Source organism: Sinocyclocheilus rhinocerous, unplaced genomic scaffold, assembly GCF_001515625.1.
Source record: "Sinocyclocheilus rhinocerous isolate Xijiao unplaced genomic scaffold, SAMN03320098_v1.1 scaffold1563, whole genome shotgun sequence".
NCBI lineage: Eukaryota > Metazoa > Chordata > Actinopteri > Cypriniformes > Cyprinidae > Sinocyclocheilus > Sinocyclocheilus rhinocerous.
Window position 1 is genome coordinate 279,122 of NW_015656185.1, and position 23,433 is coordinate 302,554.

The 23,433-nt window shown below is 38.4% G+C and overlaps 1 protein-coding gene across 1 annotated transcript in view; it reads right to left on the reverse strand.

The window, feature by feature from the left end:
- The window catches only part of LOC107719848 (thyroid hormone receptor beta-like), a 157,696-nt gene that overhangs the window by 50,460 nt on the left and 83,803 nt on the right, over window positions 1-23,433 (reverse strand). The window contains exons 4-6 of the mRNA XM_016527387.1: window positions 7,718-7,769; window positions 7,519-7,583; window positions 741-791 (exon numbers count right to left, since the gene is read on the reverse strand). Coding sequence (XP_016382873.1) covers window positions 741-791; window positions 7,519-7,525 — 58 coding nt within the window. The 5' untranslated portion in view covers window positions 7,526-7,583; window positions 7,718-7,769. The remainder of the gene's footprint in view (window positions 1-740; window positions 792-7,518; window positions 7,584-7,717; window positions 7,770-23,433) is intronic.

A 23,433-nucleotide genomic window follows, 5' to 3' on the forward strand; every position in this document is an offset into this window, starting at 1 on the left:
GAGGTCGGCTTTGCGCATGCGCCGCTCAGAAGTGACGAACGCGGAAGCGCAGCGGAGAGATCAAAACAAAACAATGGTCACTAATTAGAATTCCAAACGAGGATTTGTAAAGAAGAATGTCAGAGGATTCAGATATAAGCCAATAGGAGACTGGTTTTCCTTTGCTAAAGTAAGGAAACTTTGCTTCCTTTGCTCCTGTTAACAAACGTTGGTTTTCACGTGACTCACCGGCGCATGCGCAACGCTGACCTCATACGTCATCCGCCCCGAGCTGCTTCCAGTGTACAACTGTTGGCGCAAGCTATATTAAAGTTATTATTACGTTTTGAATATGGATATTTTTCTTACAAAAACGCATCGATTAGCTACAGGAGGCCTTTGTTCACCCCCCGGAGCCGTGTGAGACACTTTTTATTATGAATGGATGCACTTTATTTAACTTCTTTTGGACTGAAGCATGCAACACCCGCTGACTGCCATGAAACAGCTTGAAAGATGAAAGACAATTTTTAATATAATTCCGATTGGATTCATCTGAAAGAAGAAAGTCATATACACCTAGGATGCCTTGAGGATGAGTAATTTATGGCCTAATTTTCATTTTGGGGTGAACTAACCCTTTAACACTCTTCCATCTCTGACATGATGATCTGTATTCCCTCACGAAACACCCACTATATAGCAGCACTTCACAAGAAAGAGAGAGATAGATAAATGGATGATGGAGGGTGTTACTGTACCATTCTGCATGGGCTCATCTTTCCAGCGGGAGGTGCATTTGTCTGCTTGCTCTAAAATAAATGGGAGAGGCACATTTTACTTTATTATAATGACAAATAGAGAAAGGGAGAGAGAAACAGCTTGCAAACACACAGTTTGGGAAACAGCAACTTCAAGACTCGACAATAAGGATGGGTCTGAGGGCCCTGGGCCAGTGTGAGAGAGGTTTGAGGTCAATTCAACTGCACCGTCTATGTGTTACAGGAAACCAGAAGAAATCAGAGATTTATATGTAAATATATATATTGAAAGGGCCCTCGCATCTGGAGCCACCTCCACCTGGTGGCCTCAGGAAAACAGTGAACGGTGGGCTATATCATTTATAGTATATTCACATATAGTATATTATAGTATATTCACATATATGAGTTGGACTCGTAACCCAAAGGTTGCTAGTTCGAGTCTCGTACCGGCAGGGATTGTAGGTGGGGGGAGTGAATGTACAGCGCTCTCTTCCACCTTCAATACCACGACTGAGGTGCCATTGAGCAAGGCACCGAACCCCCAACTGCTCCCCATAAATGGCTGCCCACTGCTCCGGGTGTGTGTTCACGGTGTGTGTGTTCACTGCTGTGTGTGTGCACTTAGGATGGGTTAAATGCAGAGCACTAATTCTGAGTATGGGTAACCATACTTGGCCACGTCACGTCACTGTCGTCACTTTCATTTCATATGTGCCAAACTTCCTGCTGCCAGCTGGTGACGCTATGACTATAACTGAATGTGGGCAGTTAGATGTCTTTAGGCCGGGACTTTTATCAAAAAGTGAAGTTTGGTACAGACTGAACATGTTGTTCATGGAAGTTGTTGTAACACAGCCATACAATGTCCGATCTGGCAACAGGAAATTACTTATTTTACACTAACTTAAACATGCAACTTCACATGTTTGGTACGAGTCCTGGTCTGAAAACATTTACATGCCAATAATCAGTTATAATTTATAGCGCCACCTGTTGGCTACAGGAAATGTCATGTTTTACTCTAACTAAATTTTGCAATGTCCAATCTGCCCCAAACTTCACATGTTTGGTAAGAGTCCTGGCCTGAAGGCCAATATTCAGTTATAATAATAGTGCCATCTGTTGTCAACAGGATATGTCAGGATTTTACAGGATATGTAAAATATGTCATGTTTTACACTAACTCAAGCATGCCATGTTCAATCTGAACCAAACTTCACGTTTGATAAAAGTGCTGGCCTGAAGACATCTACATGCCAATATTCAGTTGGCAGCAGGCACATATAAATGACTTTGACATATTCCTCCTATATTTACCACTTTAAATGCATATTGCCCACCGTTCACTGTTTTCCTGAGGTCACTGGGTGGAGGTGGCTCCGGGTGCAAGGGCCCTTTCAACGCTGCTTGCAGCTTTAATTTATATATATATTTTTTATTATTATCTCAGTATGAGCTCTGAAAATATGGCCACAAGTTAAAATCGTAACTATCTGATTTGGTTAGAAAACAAAACAAACAAACAAAAATTTATTATTGAGCCCTGAAGACAGCAAGGCAAAAAAAGAGACTTAATTTTGCTCTTATTGGTACTCTTGTCGTCCAGGATCATGTGGTCAGAATTATCAATGTGATGGCACAATAACAGATCACAATGTACATCACAGGATGAGAATGCCAGCAATCAGCGTATCTCTGGCTGCGTTCCAAACCGCATACTCAATGAGTACTTACTTAACGAGTGCTAAAAGAGTCCGTACTCTATAGCCTGGTCGCGTTAAGTATGAATGCGATCAGGACTTCATCCGCCATGTTGACATTATCATGAACTTAAGACGTTATAACAAGCGCAACAACTTAAAAGATACGAGCGACAGTTTTAATTCATCTATCTGTAAATATTTTGATGTTGATGAAATTTGCACATTTTGTGGTCTTGTTGAAGACACAGCTGCCCTTTTATTTTGTGATTGTAGTATAACCAATCAATTTTGGGTTGATTTAAGTTCTTATATTTTTAACCCTACTAATGTGACCCACAGTTTTATCCTTAAATATATATTTTTATTACGAAAACCCAAAATCGTTATCTCTTGTATATGTTGTTAATATATATATATTTTTTATTATTATCTCAGTATGAGCTCTGAAAATATGGCCACAAGTTAAAATCGTAACTATCTGATTTGGTTAGAAAACAAAACAAACAAACAAAAATTTATTATTGAGCCCTGAAGACAGCAAGGCAAAAAAAGAGACTTAATTTTGCTCTTATTGGTACTCTTGTCGTCCAGGATCATGTGGTCAGAATTATCAATGTGATGGCACAATAACAGATCACAATGTACATCACAGGATGAGAATGCCAGCAATCAGCGTATCTCTGGCTGCGTTCCAAACCGCATACTCAATGAGTACTTACTTAACGAGCGCTAAAAGAGTCCGTACTCTATAGCCTGGTCGCGTTAAGTATGAATGCGATCAGGACTTCATCCGCCATGTTGACATTATCATGAACTTAAGACGTTATAACAAGCGCAACAACTTAAAAGATACGAGCGACAGTTTTAATTCATCTATCTGTAAATATTTTGATGTTGATGAAATTTGCACATTTTGTGGTCTTGTTGAAGACACAGCTGCCCTTTTATTTTGTGATTGTAGTATAACCAATCAATTTTGGGTTGATTTAAGTTCTTATATTTTTAACCCTACTAATGTGACCCACAGTTTTATCCTTAAATATATATTTTTATTACGAAAACCCAAAATCGTTATCTCTTGTATATGTTGTTAATTTTGCATTTTTTCACCCACTAGCAAAACCGGCTTGAATCTCCTTTGTTTTCCTCTGTTTCTTGTTGAATTTATCTCTCGTTTCATCCCTCAGGCATATAAATAACAAAAACAACAACTGCAATTTTTTGATGCATTATGATTATATGAATATTATGATTATTCAAATATATTTAACCTTGCCACTGTGCTTTTTTCTGTGTATATGATCTCATTCTATGATGTATGCAAACCCAGTATATTTATTATTATTATTTAATATTATTATAATTTATGAGCTTGTATGTAATTATATATATATATATATATATATATATTTATTTTTTTTTTTTACTGCTTTCCTTTTTGTTTTTGAAAGGACAAACGCAGCCAAGGTGAATACATCTCAATTTTCAGTCAAGCAACGAATTAATGCACAAGTTAATTAAATTATTTTATTTTATTTACTGACAACAACAGGAAACATGAATAAATTAGTAAAAGAATGAATAAAAGTAACCATCACAATAAATACATGCATATACAAGTCAACAATACATGAAACAAAGCTTTATTCAAACTTATTGTTCTAATAATCACATATTTACAGGCGGTGAATCCCACATGCTACTGCCATCTCAACACAGCTGTGTCAATTCTGCAGCTGACCACCGTGTCCACCTTCCCCTGTCTCTGCCGTCCATCACGACCATCGCTGCTGCAGTCAGACTGAATCTGATCTTGACTGAGTGCACAGAGAGGATGAGGAAGACCATGATGAAGAACACATATGGGACAATCTGGCTGCCGCTGTGTAGCTCCAAACATTCGTGTGCCTGCTCTCCATGAGCACGACTGCCTGTAAAACATCTACACAGGTTAAAACGTTTTACAATTCATGTTGTCAGCTTTCCATTTTCTTCCAAATTTCATTTCATATGTTTACAATTACATGCTAATTTTTGTTATAGCTTCTAGGGCTGTCAAAATGGCTGAAAAACTCAATTCGAATTTTTTACTAAAATATTATCAATATTCGAATTATATTCTAATTTAAAATGCATAATTTCAGTTAGGGGGAAAAAAGCTTTTGGCATCTCTCCTGAGGAAATTTGACAGCCCTAATAGCTTCATTACTTTTGTGGTGTAGTGGGCTAAAGCACTGAGCTGGTAAGCAGGTTGCTGGTTCGTCACCAGTGTGTCCTTCAGCAAGGCCCTTTACTCCAGGTTGCTGCAGGGGGATTGAGGTCCCTGTAATAAGAGCTCTGTTTCTGTAATAAGAGCTCAATGGAGACTGACTTTCAGAAGCTTCATGACATTATTTGATGATTCTTTTGAAGCTTCTGAAACTCGAGCTCCATTGACTGATGTTGTATGAACAGAAACCAGCAGAACAAACTTGACCAAACTCACATCCTCAATGTCTTTTAGTCTTTCTCTAGATGTTCTCGCTGGCTCTGGGGTCACTGAGGATGAAGAGACCACAGTCTGCAGACATTTCAGATCCCACAAAAATGCACAAATATAATAGAAAAGCAATCATTTTAACAGCACAATGCCATTTGATTTCTGTATTAGAAGTAACAAAATGATCTTACTTTATATTTTTGATTCAGGTTTTCCCTTTTTTTCCCCCCACAAATGCCACCGCAAAAGCTCTGCAGCAAATGCACAGAAATCAAGAATCAGAAAAGTGCTGTAATAGCTCTGTTTGAAATTGCAATAATTCAAATAAACTACAACTTAAGATTTAAAAAGATATTTTATTCATTTCTGCAGTGTACTCACTGAGAGCCTTTGATGGCAGCATTCCTTCATCAGTAACTCTGCACCTGATAAACACACATGTGTCTCTGTCCCTGTAACATCCAGACAAGAGTCAAGTCACCGCTGTGATTTATCTGCATTTACATGGTGAGGTAGCTGCTGATGTGTTCACTCGCTTTTATCCAACACAAACGCTCCTCAATTTATTAGTAGTACTAATGGACAAATGAAATCGATAACTTATGTTTAGTTACTTTATGTAGATTTGTTTATTTACATTACTTACATTCCTCTAAAGCAGTGTTGACAAAAGTGAATTCTACTATAATAGCACACATGTGCTAATCTGCAATTCTTTTAGAACATTTTCCTGTCAGATGTTAAATAGACATATTTAAGATGTATATGGTTTATGTAAATCCACTTTGGAGACGTAAGTGTGCTCACTGGAGCTCCCCTGTTCGCTATACATAATAAAGCGTGTTTTTACAGCAAAATCACAAATATATTATAATATTTAGCATCTTTACATCTTCAGCAATTCAAGTTTACTCTAGAGTAGTTCAACAAATGTGATTTTAACACAGGGGACCGTGTTTTGGTTTATAATACTCACATTTGTAAACACCCGCGTCGCTGTTCTCCGCTCTGTTCGATGATGACGTATCCTCTCCCGTGGGCTTCTGGGATAGAAAAGTGTCCATCGATGAGCACTTCAGTGAAGCAGTAGGACATCCGGGGATTTCCCGCCTACTCCTTTATGAATACTGTGGTTTCGGACATACTACTCTCTTCACGTACTCTTTTCTCCTACTATGTATGTAGTAGGTACGTAGGCATATTTGGACGCGACACAAGTATACGCTCGTCCGAATCTCATGAGAATTAGTACACCATGCAGGTAATTCTCGCCTACTCTTTCACGAATACTAAGGATTCGGACATACTTGTTCGTTCACCTACAGCTTTTCTTCGCCTTCTATATAGTAGGGAAGTATGCGGTTTCGAATGCAGCCTCTGTGTCTGAGTGAACATGCCATCTGAGGCAGTGCTGAATCTCTTTTTAAGAAAATGCAAAAGATAAAGCAATTAGGACACTGAAAGTCAGACATGATTCAGTTCAGAGATCACAATCTAAGCACTGCTAAACACACAGAAAACTCTGTGATGACGGAACTCACTCATTCACACTTTAGATAACACACAGGTAGGAACTGGGTCAAAGTAATGTCAGATATTGCTGAAATGTTTTCAATGAATAATTCTCTCTTTTATTATTAGACTTCAACTAGATACAACAGACATCAGGAAAGCACTTTAGATTAGCATGCATATTACTAGCATTTTGGCCGTTTATTAGTAAAGCACATTATAAAGCCTAATTCTGCATGACCATATTCTAGATCCCTTACCCAATGCTTAAACATAACTACTTCAACAACTACCTTACTTACTCTCAATAAGCAGCAAATTAGGAGTTTATTGAGGAAAAACTCTTAATAGTTAATAGTAAATATGTGTTCCCTAATCTAAAGTGTTACCTCCACCATAAGCTGATATAATACTGATAATAGCTCTGTTCATAAAGCTACACTGATCTGAGCAGCCAATCTAGGCATTATATGAGCACTCCTAAATTATAAAGGAACATCACATTTACACTTTGTGAAAAACATTTCATTCAAAAATACATGTAATTAATAGTTGACTCTTTTTTCCTTTTTTGTGTGCTTCTCATATTGCTGCATGACTACGATAATAATATTTGTTTTAATATTTGTTACAATAGTTGATTATTTCCCCAAATGTATTTCCCAATATTGATTTTGATTCAAATGTACATTAATATACTTATTTTGAATAGGGCAAACGCAGGCCGAATTATTAACTGTACGTAGCTACATACCCGAAACAAGCTGAGAAGCACGATCCTGTATTACTTTACTGCAGTAACAAATCTGTCAACACTTCACAATGACTCAGAATGAATGTTCTGGAACAAACTAACCTGCAACATGCTTTACTCATATGAAACAGAACAGAGAAACTAACAAGATGCCAATCATTCCTTTCTCTTTTAAAGCAAAGATGGTGGAATGCCATCCTGGACTGTACTGGATGGATGGATGGATAAAGACAAAAAAAATTGATGGGATTCTGCCTTAGAAGGGAGCTGCCAATGCAGACGATACAGGTGAAGTGCTGCGATTTTTTATTTTATTTTTTACATTACCTGACATACTGCTGTATATTAGGCCTCCAACATCATGCTGTTGTCATCCACGGACTCGCTGATATCTGACACACAAAGTCAAAAGAAGAACAACAAATAAGAACACAGCAGAATTAATGCAGTAATCATAAAAAAATCCTTCCTGTGTTCTGACAACACCTCTGTTCTGTGGCTCAGAATGAAATTTTCCATGGCCTACCTTGTTCTTTGTGATATCGGAGTCGTTCCAGAGTGGTTTGGAGCAGCAGAGGCTGAGGAGACATGCAGAATGAGAGAGTTACACTTACATAATGCATGAAAACAGTCTTCATCAGAGGAGGGCAAATGAGGATATGCATTAAACACTGGGCACAGCAGAAGTACCAAAAACTAAACTAAACCGTTCATGTTATTATTGGTGTTTGGTAGACTTGCTCTTACTTTTTTCTCATACTTAGGGTTGATCTGAACAAACTAGTTTTGCACTTTAGCTTGCATGGCATACACTTAAAAGGTTCACGCTAAAGAAAACCAAAATTCTGTTGATCTACTGGAACACAATAATTCTGAAATAAAAGAGAACGACGCTCACAATGCCAAGGTCATGGGTTTGATTCTGAAGGAATGCTAGAACTCCTGGATGTGTAAATGTCCTGCATTTCGTGTAAAAGCTTCTACAAAATGCATAAAATGCAAATAGTAAAAAGGGCATTTATTAAAACTAAGCTGCACAAAATTACTCTCTATGAACTTCTGCAGATTCTTGACATCAAACCACTAAACTAACCCTATTTGCTGTTTCTGGCTGTGCAGTGCTTGAAGTTAGAAACACACTGGAAACAAGTGACTGAGGTTTATTTGAACAAGATCTCTGATGTCTCAAGAGTTTGAGTGGTTCAGTGCTGATTATTTTATGAATCTGTAAACATGTAAGATGCTGTTAATGAGGGAAAGAACAGTCCATATCAGACTTAACAGCAGCCTGGCAGTACTGTTACTCATTTCACAATGAAAAGAACACAAATGGAGATATTTTGAAGAATGTTGGGAACCAAACAGTTGACGGTAGCCATTGACTTCCATAGTATTTTTTCCATGCTACTGAAATCAGTGGCTACTGTCAACTGCTTGATTACCAACCTTCTTAAAAAATATATTTTGTGTTCAACAGAAGAACAAAACTTATACAGATTTAACGATGATGATAAAAATAGAACAAATAACTTATAATAGAAAAGTCACATGCGAGACAGCGTGTTACACACGAACAATACCAGACAAACGAAAGGTGAAAACACAGCAACTTAATTACTGGGCAAATGAGGGAAATAATGACCAACACCTGTGCAGATCAAATGAATAACCACAGGAAACTACTGAAAACAAATTAAAAGACCATGATAATGAAAATAACAACAGAAAGACTAAAAGCCCGTGACAGTGAGTAAATGATGACAGGATTTTTTTTTATTTTGGGGTGAACCATCCCTTTAACAGGCTACATGTAAGAAATAAAAGATCAATCTATCACTGTTCTGTATGCAGAAAGATGTAAGAAAGACTTTTTTGAAATCTTAAAAAGTATGAAGTTTACCAAACACAGAAAGTACACCTAGGTTACTTAGGACACTTATGCCGAGTTCACACTGCACGATTTTAGCCCGATTTTTCACTCGCCGACAGGTTTTGCGAAATCGCCGACAAATGCCCGAAATCGGAGGAAAATCGGTGCTCGTTCACGCGAGTGACAATCACACAGTGTGAATTATCAAAGACGCGATCTGAGGGAATCGCCGACAGGTCGCAGACGCCCGTGAAATATTTGGCATGCTAAATATCTAGAGCTGTCGGCGATTCACAATCTCGCTGTGTGCAATGGTTTCTGACTGAAAACTACATCGGCGATGACCTACAGCCAATGAGAGACCAAGATACAGGGCAGCGGGAAGTTCGGGGAGGAGTTATATGAAACGTAGTTTGCGGACCAGTGTTGCCAAATCCGCGATTGCCGCCGGTTGTTTTTTATGTCAGCAGGTTGAAGCGACCCCAATAACATGATATTTAGGCCCTGGAATGTGAATTGTACCAGGAGAACCCCGCCAAAAAAAATTTATTTTACCCCCCGAACGCGATTTTTACTGGGGGACCCCCTCGAAAGCAATTGGGCAATTTTCAGGCTAGTTTTGAGTAGTAATTGGGCGGGTTTTGTAGCGAAAACCTGGCAACCCTGCACCAGACAGAGCTGTCGGCCGATTCTTCCTATTGTGAAGTCATGCAATGTGAAACCCCCTGTCGCCGATCCATCCTGCAGTGTAAACAGCAGCAGCAACTGAATGCTACCCCAGATAGTCGTTCAGTGTGAAACCAACAGTGATGCGACGTCTTTGAAAATCGTGCAGTGTGAACTCGGCATTAGGTTAATGGTTTAGAACAAATACCGCTTGAGGAATTATCATTACTGCGCTGGAACACAAATACTGTAAAAAGAGTTTCTGTTGTCTCTCAGACAGAGGGTAAAAGTGCAGAGTGTGAAACTCTAACCGCTGTTGTTACAGGACACACTCTAGCCAAGAGAAAAAGGCTCATTTCACCACAGAATGACACAGAGTACACCACACACAACAGACTGAACAAGAGCAAAGGCAAATGACACCGCTTCCCTCAGAAAGATACGAATTTCCCAGAAAACAAATCTACAAAGATCAAACTTTAAAACCCTTGCAAAATCAAACAAACAAACAATATGGTTGCCAGAAGTGTGCAGCTTTTCACTGGAGAACCTGCAGCCTATATATTTACAAATATGTGCAACAACTAGCAAACCATTATTCTGGAAAATATCTACAGTTCTTTGTCAAAATGCTATATTTACTCTCATGCAAATATAAATACCTGCCACCACTGGCAAAGTTATTTAGCAAACCATAGTGAATAGTTGAGACAAAACAGTGGCAACAATGGGCAATCAATCAATTACAGCTGTCTTTTAAAGGAAGACTAAATGCGATTATTCATATTCAATTTTGTGAACGGAGAAAGTAAATGAAAGTGGAAAGACTTTTAGATTGCAAAACAAATCATTAGTGACATTGACTGAGGTGTTGCAGATGTTTCTAAGAGGTGAGGCTCTTTATACTGAAGATTGTTATAATAATGAAAATGAACAAGGATTAAGAAAGTCATTTGTCAATTTAATCGACATTGTATACATGCTCATTTAAGTGCAACACACACAACCATGACGGGAGACAGAAGCTGAAGAAGATGTTTTACTTCTTCCTATAATGGAGATTAGGCCTCTGTTTATTGCAGAGAGACAGAGAGAAATGGAGCGTAGCGATAGTTCTGGCATCAGCTGACACTCAGCTGATCCACGTCTACCTATAGGATCACGACACCAATCATAATTCCCTTCATAAGGTCCCTTCAGTCATTATTCAGCAGCTATCGCTTCGCTCAGGAACTAATCATCCACCTCCATCTACTCCTCTCGTCCAGTCAGGACTTGGCAGTGAATATATCATTGAGTCAGACCACTGAATCATGTTGTTAAAATAATCACGTAGAACATTAATGGTATCTGCTACATTTATCATTGATGTTGGTTCTGTTCTGTTACCCTAGGGGGGGTATTCTGCTCTCCCTGCTCCTATCCATGCTAGGCTGCGTGGATGGGCAGGGAGTGTTTGCCCAGAGCAGAACCATTCCCCCGACCTAAAATGTATGCTAATCGTAAGTTATATTGACGATAGTGGTCCTGACAGAACTAATTTATCCTCAGTAGAAATCTGTTAAATGCTAGTCTGTTTTTCCAGAAGCAGTTAACAGGAAATGACACTTTATCAGATATGACATTCTTTGAAGCAGCATATCACCACACTTGCTTCACGCTGTGCTTCCTCATACCTCTGAACATATGCAACCACATACATGAATGTCCCACACCGAATGAGCAGCACGATAAGTCACATGGCCCTGACTGCTCAACCTCTATTCATGAGCTGTAATGAGGGAATACATCTTCAGAGCTCGATAACTTAACTTCAGATTTGGCTCACCCTTCGTACTGCACAGTATGTAGTTCTGCGTATTTTTGCAACTTTGAAGCCCCCTACTGCGAAGTAAGTGTAATTCACATAAATATATCTATGTATTAGTTACAGCGGATACTAGATGTTCCTTTTGCCTTTGTTTCTGCCGTAAAGCAATTCGCCCTTTCCACAGATTGCTTTACGGCTCATCAAACTTACACGCTCCCAGAACAGATGTTTGGGGTGCAGCGTTGGAAAAAACAGAAGCCATTCGTCATACTATTAGTCAGTGTGCCATTCGGAATTATTCTGAAACTAATATTTCAAGGTAAAAACCCTTACATACAGTTGCTTTAACCAGCTGCAATGTCACAGCACCGCTTCACATTTTCTGAGCAAACTGCCTTTCTATGCAAATGGATGCAGTGCATTTTCAAACGGTGGCGATATTTGCTTGACGCATTTTCCTCTTACCAGCACAAAAAGGCTGGTGTGAACAGAATTTCATTTAATAAGGATATACATCTTCCAGTGATCATTGTAGCAGTAATATAGGCCCAGCAAAGCATGTCAGATTGTAGTGATTTGCTGTTTGCTGCAAAATGCTCCGAACTGGCCTGCAATCTGGGGTTTTGTGCTGTGCAATCTGCAGTCAGTAGTATTAATTTTGTTTAATCATTTAAATATCACATTTACTTGATTTGCTAAATTAGCTTTGGTGAATAGTATTGCTTAGACAATGCAGAAAACATGCAAAATAAATGATCATATCAGTGGCACAATTCATTTTTAGAGATTTCCTTACTGAGTCTTTATTATCAACATGTTGCATATATGCATTCTGCTTTGCATTCAGCAAGTTTCCTCCAACTTTGTATTTGAAATGCCTACAGACACGTACCATCCTATAGGTTATTTTGCATGTCTATTGAGGTCAGTCTCTCATGCAGTGTTTCACTGACCCTTTTATTTAACACAATGTGAAAAGATTTAAATTTTAAGACTACAGAACATTCATCAACCCTACTCTCGTAATACTACATTTATGTTCCTTCAGCCCTTCAGAGGCATTTCTGTAATGTGTGCACGATTGCATGCATGTTTATGTGCGTCTTGACCGGGGTTGGAAATTAATGGGGGCTTGAGGCGAAAATACCTCCAAAATGAACAAAAATGGACCCCCAGTTCAAGATAAGGTGGCAAAAATGTATCTACTACACCAGAATAATGATAATAAGAAAAAAAACTTGGTTTTTGGGCCCTAATTCAGGCTTATTAATTGAATAGCCAATTCATACATTTGGATTTTTCCAACCATCAAAGCAACACTCGTAAGCTTAGTCATGAATTGTTTTCTGCCCAGACCATCTGCAGGTCTATGGAAAGAGTTAACTATGGTAAGAGCTAACAACTGACTTTGATCAATAAGCATTTAGAGCTCAATCTGAGATCTGACTCAGTGGCTCTGTTCATGTTAACATGTCTTTAATGAACTTGACGTAGACCATTTAAAAAAATATATATATATTTGTGTTCATCAGTACGGCTTCAGAAATCCTGTCATTACCAGCCTCAGCATCCATGTCACTGAATGAATATTGAGACAAAAAATAACTTGAGCTGAACTTAGTTCAATCGCTGATACAAAGCTCACAGGACAGTGAGATTGAACACGTGCCACGCAGACCCACAGCAACACTGCCAGATACACATAATTGAGACATGAATCAAATTCAAGTAACCCCTTCCAAGGGCCCTCGATGATCTCTGTGTGTGTGTGCTTGGTCTGCAGTTCAGAGAACTCATTGTCATGACTTTAAACCCCAAAACAGAAACGTTTTATGACAGCTTTTCTTGGAAGAGCCACAGGGCCAAACTATGACTTATTCACTAAAACAGATGCAAACAAAGACCAACACACACAGGTGAACAACAGACCTGTGAGTTCAGCGTCAAGGAATAACATCAACTCAGACACAGTGAAAAAATTCCAAATTTGCTTTTCATTCATTCACTTTGCTTTTCATTTGATTTTTAGTCTTTAAAAAATGTGGCAAAATTCAGCTAGATAGGTTCACCATCTTGAGTCAGTGCTGTATGTTATTCCCATATTAGAGCAACGGAGAAACAATGTGGAAACACAGAGGCATGTCCCCCAAACAAGTCACAGCGAGAAATTTATAATTGTGGGGTGTTGTAATAAAAAAGATGATGTTTTAATTATGTAGTGCCTTTCCCAAGCTCAAAGTTGATTTACAATAAGTAATTAAAGGGATACTCCACCTAAAAGTGTTTCATCATTCACTCAATTACCCTCACGCCGTCCCAGATGTATGACTTTCTTACTTGAAATGAAAACAAACAAAGATTTGCAGAAATATATTCCTTCTTTGTAAGTCCATATAATGCAAGTGTACTGGACCTCCATAGCTGATGCTTCAAAACCCTCACACAACCGTAATCTATACAAGTTGATGAATCAATGTCCTAAGGTCAAATGATTGGTGTAAGACAAATACTAATATATTATGCTCTTGAGTTAAAATAAGCAAGCTAACATGCAGTATTGTCATCTATATCTTCCATTCCATGGACATGGTCAGGATGATCTGCTGAAGTTCAAACCGAGCATCAGAATGGGGAAGGAGTTGATTTAAGTGACTTTGAAGTGACAGGCTGGTCTGAGTATTTCAGAAACTGCTTATCTGCTGGGATTTTTTAATTTTTTTCACACACAACCACCGTAGGTTTATACACAGGCAAATACACAGTGAGCGGCAGTTCAAAATGAAACGAAAATGCCTTGTTGATGCCTGAGGTCAGAAGAGAATGGCCAGACTGGCTCAAGCTGATAAGAATACAGTAGGTATGCAGAAGAGCACTGACTTCAGATGAATTGGAAGAAAAGTCGTTTTTTGTGTGGTTGATGTAGTAAAAGCTCACTGGAAAACATTGGCACTTTCTACATTTTTTTTTTTGCAAAACTCAAAAAAAAAAAAAAAAATACCATTAATTCACTGCAATTTCCAGCTGAAGTGAACACTTGTAGAAGTAAAACACCAAGAACTTTTATTTTACAGTGGCAGATTATCGAATAATTACTGTAAGTCTTATTTCCATCTAGTTCCTTGCACAATTCTATGCTATGACCTCTAAACAATAGTGCATGATTTCTAGACTAATACATTTTCACATTTACATCACACAGCCTGGAATCCAAGCAGGATACCAACAGTTTGCCGTGGAGAATCTATGCGACACCAGAATGAAGAACACTTTTATTTTATAGCTGAAGAACAGATTCCAGGCTCTAGCAGATACTGAGAACCTCAAGCAGCCAGACATAGGGGAACTTAACATTAAGTGGGAGCAGGTCAAAGCATACTCTGAAACCAGTGAAGCATGCCATAAGAAAGCTGAACAAATAATTAAGAAAATGGCAAGACCATTTTCTTCATTATTTGCTTGTAATATTGTCCATGTGCCTTCATGGACAATATTACAAGCCAAGCAGAAGCAGCAGTTAACAAAGGGGAGCAAGGCAAGGTGTATAATGGCACTTTTCCACTGCATCGTACAGCATGGCAGGACTCGCTTTTGGGGGATGTACGATACCTGGTACCTGGTACTTTTTTCAGTACTACCTCGACTGAGGTTCCAAGCGAGCCGTACCGTTACCAAAATGTGAGGTGTAAACCCTGCTGATCACTGATTGGCCGGAGAGAATCGTCACTATCTGCGTCATTGAACTTGCGACTCTAGACACTAGAGCCGCTAGATTAAATCATCACAGCCAGCGAGGATCGAACACAACTTTTTTTTTAACGAACACAACAGTTTCGAACGAGCGCACTTTTTTAAATCAACAAAATAATGCCTGTTTCTTGGTCTGTTGAGTAAGTACAGACGTTCCTCTCGTTGACAGCCGAGGAGCTGATCCAGCAAGAGCTTGATGGGACGATGTGGAACTAAAAAAGTTAAAAACATCCACATGTCGAGAATGAAGAACACCATTCCATCGATTTGCTCCATTGTTGTGTGTTTGTTTGTGTCGTGTTTACGATGATGTCATGGCAGTAGAGGCGGTGCAACTTTAACGACATGTCTATAATCCCGCCCACTCTAAAGCTGTACTAAACTGCAGTGAAACGCAAACCGAGCCGAGCCGTACCATGCAGTGGAAAAGCGCCATAAGATCACCAAGATTGTCTGTGGAAAGTATAGAGGAACAACTGATTTTTCAATCACAGACAAGCAGGGGTGACTTCTTACATCAAAAGCAGAACAAGAAGCTCAATGGCCAGAGCACTTTAGTGAAATCTTATATAAACCACCACCAGGGATCCAAGATGGCTGCCGAGAGCAGAGATGATTTGTTAGGCTCCACACCCACTCTTTTGTACCAGCCTTTCTTGCGAATTCTGGTTGGATTGGTCTACATTCAACAGTTTTATTTCTTTTATAGGAAAGAAATCAACTTTTATTCATGGAAAAACTCAGGATTACCAGCTTTAAACTACAACATGGGAGTAACAATATGTGACTGCACATGGCTGATCCGTTTGTTGGACTCTACATCTGCTCTTCAACTTTCTGTACAAGCTTTGTTTACAAATTCTGGCTGGTTTGGTTTATATTTTTCAACAGTTTTATTCTGAGGAGAAAGAAATCAATAATCTTCTGGTGAAAAACAGGAATTTCAGACCCCAGTTTTGGAGACAAAGGATATGTCAGCATATGGCTGATTTGTTTGTGGTTTCTCAAACTACTTATGGATTATCCATTTAAACTACAACATCTCAAATTAAGGACAGATATGATCAACAATATCAAGACCAAAGTGAAAAAACAAACGTCAACGTCAGAAAAAAAAGTATGTCTTCATATGGCTACTTTGTATGTGGTTTCTTTGTTTCCCATTTGGTCAACGCCTGAGGTCTGAAGGGTGTCTGGGCACTGGTGGACACACATGGTGCTGAAGCGGTGAGGCCTTCTACAGGCCTTGCACAGGACAGTGGCTCCTTCGTGGAATTTAAACAGAATTCAATCATTGCTGGAACAGCAGAAGTGGAAATCAGTGATCATTTGTTTGTATCTGATCAGGAGACCATGGGAAATGCCTCGCAAAAACTAGCCCCCAACTCTGCTCTTCACATTGAACAAGCACATATAAACAACATGTCTAAAGTGGAAAAATTTGGTAAAAAGTCACCAAAACCACATATTGGTAAAGGAATTTTTGGGTATGCAAGTGTGCAAGCAAAGAGAATTTAAATACTTTCAAACAGTGAATCATGCAAAAGTGATCTGGGACATAAAGTCAAAATCTGGCATATGTGGCACTAAAAAAAATATATATCTACAAAATTACAAACATATATTTATCTTTAAAGGTTTAAGGAATAAAGTGGTTAGTGAGCTGAGAAAAGTAAAGTCATCTTATTTCAAGCAGTTGTTTGCTGACTCACAGGGCAATAGCTTATTTAGAAACGTATGAATAAATTAACTAATCAGAAATTCAGTCAAAGTAAGGACTTAACAAAACTGAATATAAATGGAAAGGTCAGTACTGATACTTTGGAAATTGCAAATTAATGTAATACCTTTTTTATTAAATCAGTAGAAGAACTTGCAGCAAATTTCAATTATGTTTATCACATGATGTAGTAAGAAATTCATCTTTTTATATTTCATAGGTTGATCGATAAAATCTGTAAAATTATTAATCAATTAAGCAGTTCAAAAGCTAAGGATATATTCAGTTTAGATGCATCTCTTATTAAAAAACACTGGTAAGGCTCATAGCTCATTTGGTAAATGTATCTATTAAAACTGGTGTTTCCACAAAATTTTAAAACAGCTGTGGTGACCCCAGTTTTTAAGTCTGGAGAGACTGATGAGGTGTGTAATTAAAGACCCATTGTAGGGTATCAGAGCGAATCAGACGATTTAAGATTTGATCAGATTGGTGTTGAACAACCCAAAGAGCCGAATTTCACAAACAGGCCCAAGACAACAGGATGTTCATAAATCAGTAACTGGCGCCACGAGTCTGAAGTGAGCCTAACAAACTAGCAGCTTCAAACAGCTTTCAACATTAACCCAAAAGAACACACTGATCATTTCAACTCAGAAAGGAGATTGTCAATTTTGGGGCAAGTAATCAAGATTGATGGTCAAAGAGATGCACAGCATGACCATCACATGTAAATCCATGATCACGAACTCTTTGGATTGACTTCCCCCCACCTAGAGGACGAGAACCAGACTGAAATTCCTTATGAGACCGTTTAACCTCTTTGGTCTTCACAGAACACATTCTTACTTCACAGAATGGCAGAAAGACTGTCTTTACATGTATGCATGCCCAAAATGCAGGACACCATCAAATTATGCTTCTAGCTTTTAGTCATCGCTTTTAGTCATGCTTTTAGCTTTTGCTTTTAGCTATGTTTTTAGTCATCGCTTTTAGCCATGCTTTTTGCCACTGCTTTGAATTCGTAGAGCACCGTTCTACCGTGCTTCGGCCTGCACGCCCGCTGCTACTTAGCCACGATGAGAAGAAAAACCATCTAGTCTCGTTACTTCTATTCCTTTACTTTAGTTTCTTTTCTTTCCGCTGAGAGTTTCGTGTTCTGAGTTAAGTTTTGTCGCAACAACGTGTCTCCGAGGTCACCTCGAGTCTGTGACTGCCTCAAAACTTCAACCAGCCCACAACTACGCATCTTCAGCCAACGCCCAACCATTGGCTTCCCAAGACATCACTTCAACGACTACTGAACTTCCAGCCAATCAACAACCTCGAGAAACCCCCCTTTTCTGCAGTGACGACAAGGGAACCCCTTTACACAGGCAATGCAAGTACCTCCAGATTCTAGCTGAACTGGTGCATTTAATATACATTTTAACCTCATTGAGGAACTCAATGCGAGGGTTAATTAAGTGATTGATGGTTTCAAAACACCATTTGGGATGTGTCCAAAAGCCCAGTTTAAATACTCAGGACACCATCAAATTATGCTTCTAGCTTTTAGTCATCGCTTTTAGTCATGCTTTTAGCTTTTGCTTTTAGCTATGTTTTTAGTCATCGCTTTTAGCCATGCTTTTTGCCACTGCTTTGAATTCGTAGAGCACCGTTCTACCGTGCTTCGGCCTGCACGCCCGCTGCTACTTAGCCACGATGAGAAGAAAAACCATCTAGTCTCGTTACTTCTATTCCTTTACTTTAGTTTCTTTTCTTTCCGCTGAGAGTTTCCTGTTCTGAGTTAAGTTTTGTCGCAACAACGTGTCTCCGAGGTCACCTCGAGTCTGTGACTGCCTCAAAACTTCAACCAGCCCACAACTTTTCCCTTACACCATCTTAATTATTCCAGAAATTTCCAAAGTCTTAGAAAAGGTAGTGGCTGAACAATACTTGAAAGTTGCAAGGAGGTTGGTTGTCAAATGTATGCAGATGACACAATTATTTATGTAAAAGCATAAACTTCTCATCTGACTGCAGGATAACTGTTTAACTTTAAATTACAACAAAACCGGTTCAATGTGTTTTTCACTAAAGAACAAAGGGATGTATTTAAAATCAAAATAGACCAAAAGGAAATCAAGGAAGTGAATTTATATATTTAGGTGTCATTGTAGACTTAAATTTGATGCTCATATTAAGAAAATGTGTAAGACTATTAAGAAAAATTTAAACTGTTTTTGTATGACAAGACCATGTATATCTCTTAAAGCAGCTCAAATGTTTATGCATACTATGATATTTTCACATATGACCTATTGTGTGATAATTTGGGGTCAGGCTTCCCAATCAGTTAAGCATGCAATGTCATTATACAAACAAACTTTAAAAGTAATGGATCAGAAACCAATGAAATGGCATCAATGTCAAATTCTTCAAAAGTATTATTTTGTTAAGTTTTGATAATTTTTTTAAGTTTTCATTCATAAAAATGTAAGTGTATATATGGCCTTGCCCCTGATGTAATCTGTCAGTTGCTACAAAAAAACAGTAGTGATGAGGCAAAGACCAGAGGGGCAGTAAGTGGGAATTGTAGAGTTCGGAGATGCAGAACTACTGTGGGTCATCATCCTTTTCAGTGAAAGGTTCACATCTATGGAACACCATGGCTGTAGATTTAAAGTTGTAATCAGAACTCACAGTTTTCTCTACAAAGCTGAAACAATGGCTGAAATCTCTACAGCGATGTGAACATTGAGTACCTTAGGCTTATTCAGGCTGGTTAAGTTTACATTTTCTTTCTGTACGCAGGATAATTTACATTTTATGTTTGTGACTTTATATAAAGTTACATATGTGCCATATGTGTAGGTATGTTAATATGCCATTGTTTGATTGTTTAGGTAACATATACTCACATATTTATCTGTATATACACATGTGTACTTATACTTGTTTAGTTCCTTGATGATTGTGTTTGTTTTTTATTTGAATGTTTTGATTTCATGTAAAAGCCTAACCAGGGACGAGGGCTGTAAACTAGCTTTATGCTATATGCCCTATGTACACGTCATCTGTTGTCTGTGTGAAACAATGCCTAGTGTATTGTACCTGTTAAATAAACAAACAATTAAAATAAAAAACCAACAGCAGAGGCTAATATTCAAGAAGCAGAGATTGATCTAGATGTTAATGTTGCCCCACAAGAAAGGAGAAATCATCTCAGCCATCAGATTCATCAAGAGGTTGTATTGACCATATATTCACCTTGCAAAATTGCCCTCGGGACAAATCCTCAGTGAATACCTCGAAGACTGGACAAGTGCTTGGCATAGATCCCTATGGCCAGCTATGGACGTGTCAAGCCAGGACCAGCTAAGACCACAAAACAGTTTCAACCAAGAGGGGCGATCATATGCTTGTGGCCATTGATATAAATGTTTTGACCTGCTGGACGGACTACAACTCTTCCTTTCCCACCTAATACCAGAATAACGAATCTCGATCTTCAAGCAGACGGAGCTGGATGCAAAAAATTTTGAATAACATCAATCCATAAGTTTTGTTTCCTTGCTGCTTTCAATTTGGCTTGCTTAGTTGAGGTTTAAAAGACTATTAATAATCAGTAAAGTTATTGATTGACTGCACTGACACTACTGGATGAGAACAAAACTTGAATTGAATTGAGCTGGATAATGACACTATTGTATTCTGTAGAACTGCTTCATAGCTGAATCCAATTTGTTTCACAATTGGCAAATTGTGTGTCATCAACACTTAACCTGAACTGAATCATCACTGAAATAACTTGAACTGAATAATGAATTTATTGTCTTGTTACAGCTGCTTTACCTTTATTTTCTTTATATAGTGCTTTATACAATACTGATTGTGTCAAAGCAGCTTTACAGAGTCAAACAGGAAAATAGTTTGTCAATAATGCAAGAGGACAATAACAACATTTTTCAGTTGAAGTCAGTTCATTGATGATTCAGTGATGTCATCATCCAGTTCAGCTCTCTTCCAATAGTGTCTGTGCAATCAAGCCGACATTATTGCCAGAAATTAAGCGTCCCCAACTAAGCAAGGCAAAGGCAGCAATGGCAAGGAACCAAAACTCCAACCTTGGGAGAACCAAGTTCAGTCCAGGGCCTGTTCTCCTCTGGCCAGACGAAACCAGCATGATGTGGTTTAATTCCAGGCTGCAACACAAGTCAGATTGAGCAGAGGATGCTTTACAGCAGTCTCATATTTGATTACATTTTTATAATTTATTCCGCTATTTTCCTATTTATTACTGTGAAGTTGCTTTGAAACTTGATCTTTATTGTATAACACGCTATATAAATAAAGGTGACTTCACTTGACACTACTCTAACCCCTCACCAATTAAAGCTGAAACAGTGGCAAAAACGTGTGGCGGTCCAATACAGTAATAACGCTAAAATGAGACTGTATCAAAGTTGTGGCCTTTCCACCTTACTTTATGGTTCTGAATGTTGAAGAATGACAGAGAACAACTACTGGACCAAACTGCCAACTTTCCATACAAGGAACCTCTGGGAAATCCAGCAAATATTCTGTCCGGAATCCATCTCTAACCAACAACTACTCACGCAGTGCAAGCAAGAAAGTATGGACACTATTACTAAGAGACGGCGATGGATATGGATTGGGCACATCATCCAAACAGAACAAGAATAGGCACCAGAGGGAAAATGAAAGTGAGGAAGACAAAAGACAACCTGCCGTTGAACAGAACTGAAGACCCTAAACCACAACAGGGATACCACTCAAAAGTTGCTGAAAAGAAACAAGAGTGGTGAATCCAGGAGCTCAAAGACTTAATAGAAGTAGAACCAAGCTAAAGTTGTACGGTTGCTTCAGCAAATGCATTTTTATTGCATGTTTGCTTTTGTTAACAAGGTTTAGGGTATGGTTTAGTGTAGGTGGCACTTTTCAAACATGATAAAGCATTAACCTTTTAGCTTCACTTAATGGACTTAATTTAATGGACTAATTCACTTAATTTCATTTTTGAACTGCCACGAAATAATAAACAATAGGGATGCACCGATACCGATACTGGTATCGGGCCCGATACTGAGCTCCTGTACTCGTAATTGTAATCTATTATATACCTTTCTGTCAAAGTTATCTAACATTATCAAGATGAATTTGTTCTCACACAGTTTAACTCTGAGTTCTTGTCATATTTTATTATCATTTTCTAAACTATAGAAAAATAAAAGTATCGGTATCGGGCGAGTACTGGAAAAAGTGGTATCGGTGCATCCCTAATAAACAATATATACAATATACATAAAACATTGCCACATTGATAATGAACCAAGTACTTATGATGAGTAGCGATATTGACTATTTGATCGCCAACAGATTTACCAAGCTGTCATTCAAACAGTATATATGGGCGTTTCTTCAACTAGGGGCACTTTTATCCTTGTGAAGTTGAATAAAAAAAACTTCGCCACTGCTGTACAGTACAATTCAGAAATGTTGCCTCAGGCATGTTTTTCTATGGATCCTGGCTTGTAATTGCACACTTTCTCCTTTTGAGACAAAACATACAGTATTGGAACAACTTGAGAGCAAATTATCTTTTAGCCCTTAACTATTAGTTTAAGTGTCATAGAGGACAGAATGTGTAGCATATAATCATGCCCTGTGCAGTACTGTGAAGTACGACAGTCTGCTGTACTCACTGCTGACCGTTCTGCTTGTGTTTTCACACAGGACAGACATGTCTCGCTGGTCAGAGTGCAGTGTGCTGCCTCAGATTTGACGCCATCTGTTCCCTGTGAGGCTGTGCGTGTGTGTGTGTGTGTGAGACAGAGCTGTAATGTGGGAAAGGCCATCTGAGGAGAGCGCAGCCATGCAGAAAAACTCATGTGTGAACACAAACACACACATGCTCATGCTATGAAGAGCTGCACTCTGCCCTCATTGTCCTAACATGACCAATCATCACACTGCAACACAAGCAGGGGATTATGGAGCACAATGCAGAAAATATAAGAAAGAGATATTGATGTAAATTGTCATATCATAAAAAATTATTTGGTAGCACCATTGGACAGTCATGAAATCAGACCGTAACATAGGGCTGTGTGATATAGCTAAAAAATGTATCAACGATATAATGTTTCATATCGTTCGGTATCGATAATTATTGACATTTTTTATAACCTTTTTTAAAACAAAGAGCAATAGAAATTTTTTTTTTTATTTAACCACTGTATTTTTTAATTAACAATTTATTGAGACAAACAACAAATATTTTTGGTTTTAACAGTCAAACACAAAATAAAAATTAAACAAATATCTAATTTCTAAAGTTTTATATGCAGATTAAATAGGTCTCAATGAATCTTTTGGCTTGTCTCCCGAGGCCACAGGAGGGCGCAATGAGCAAAATAATGCAGC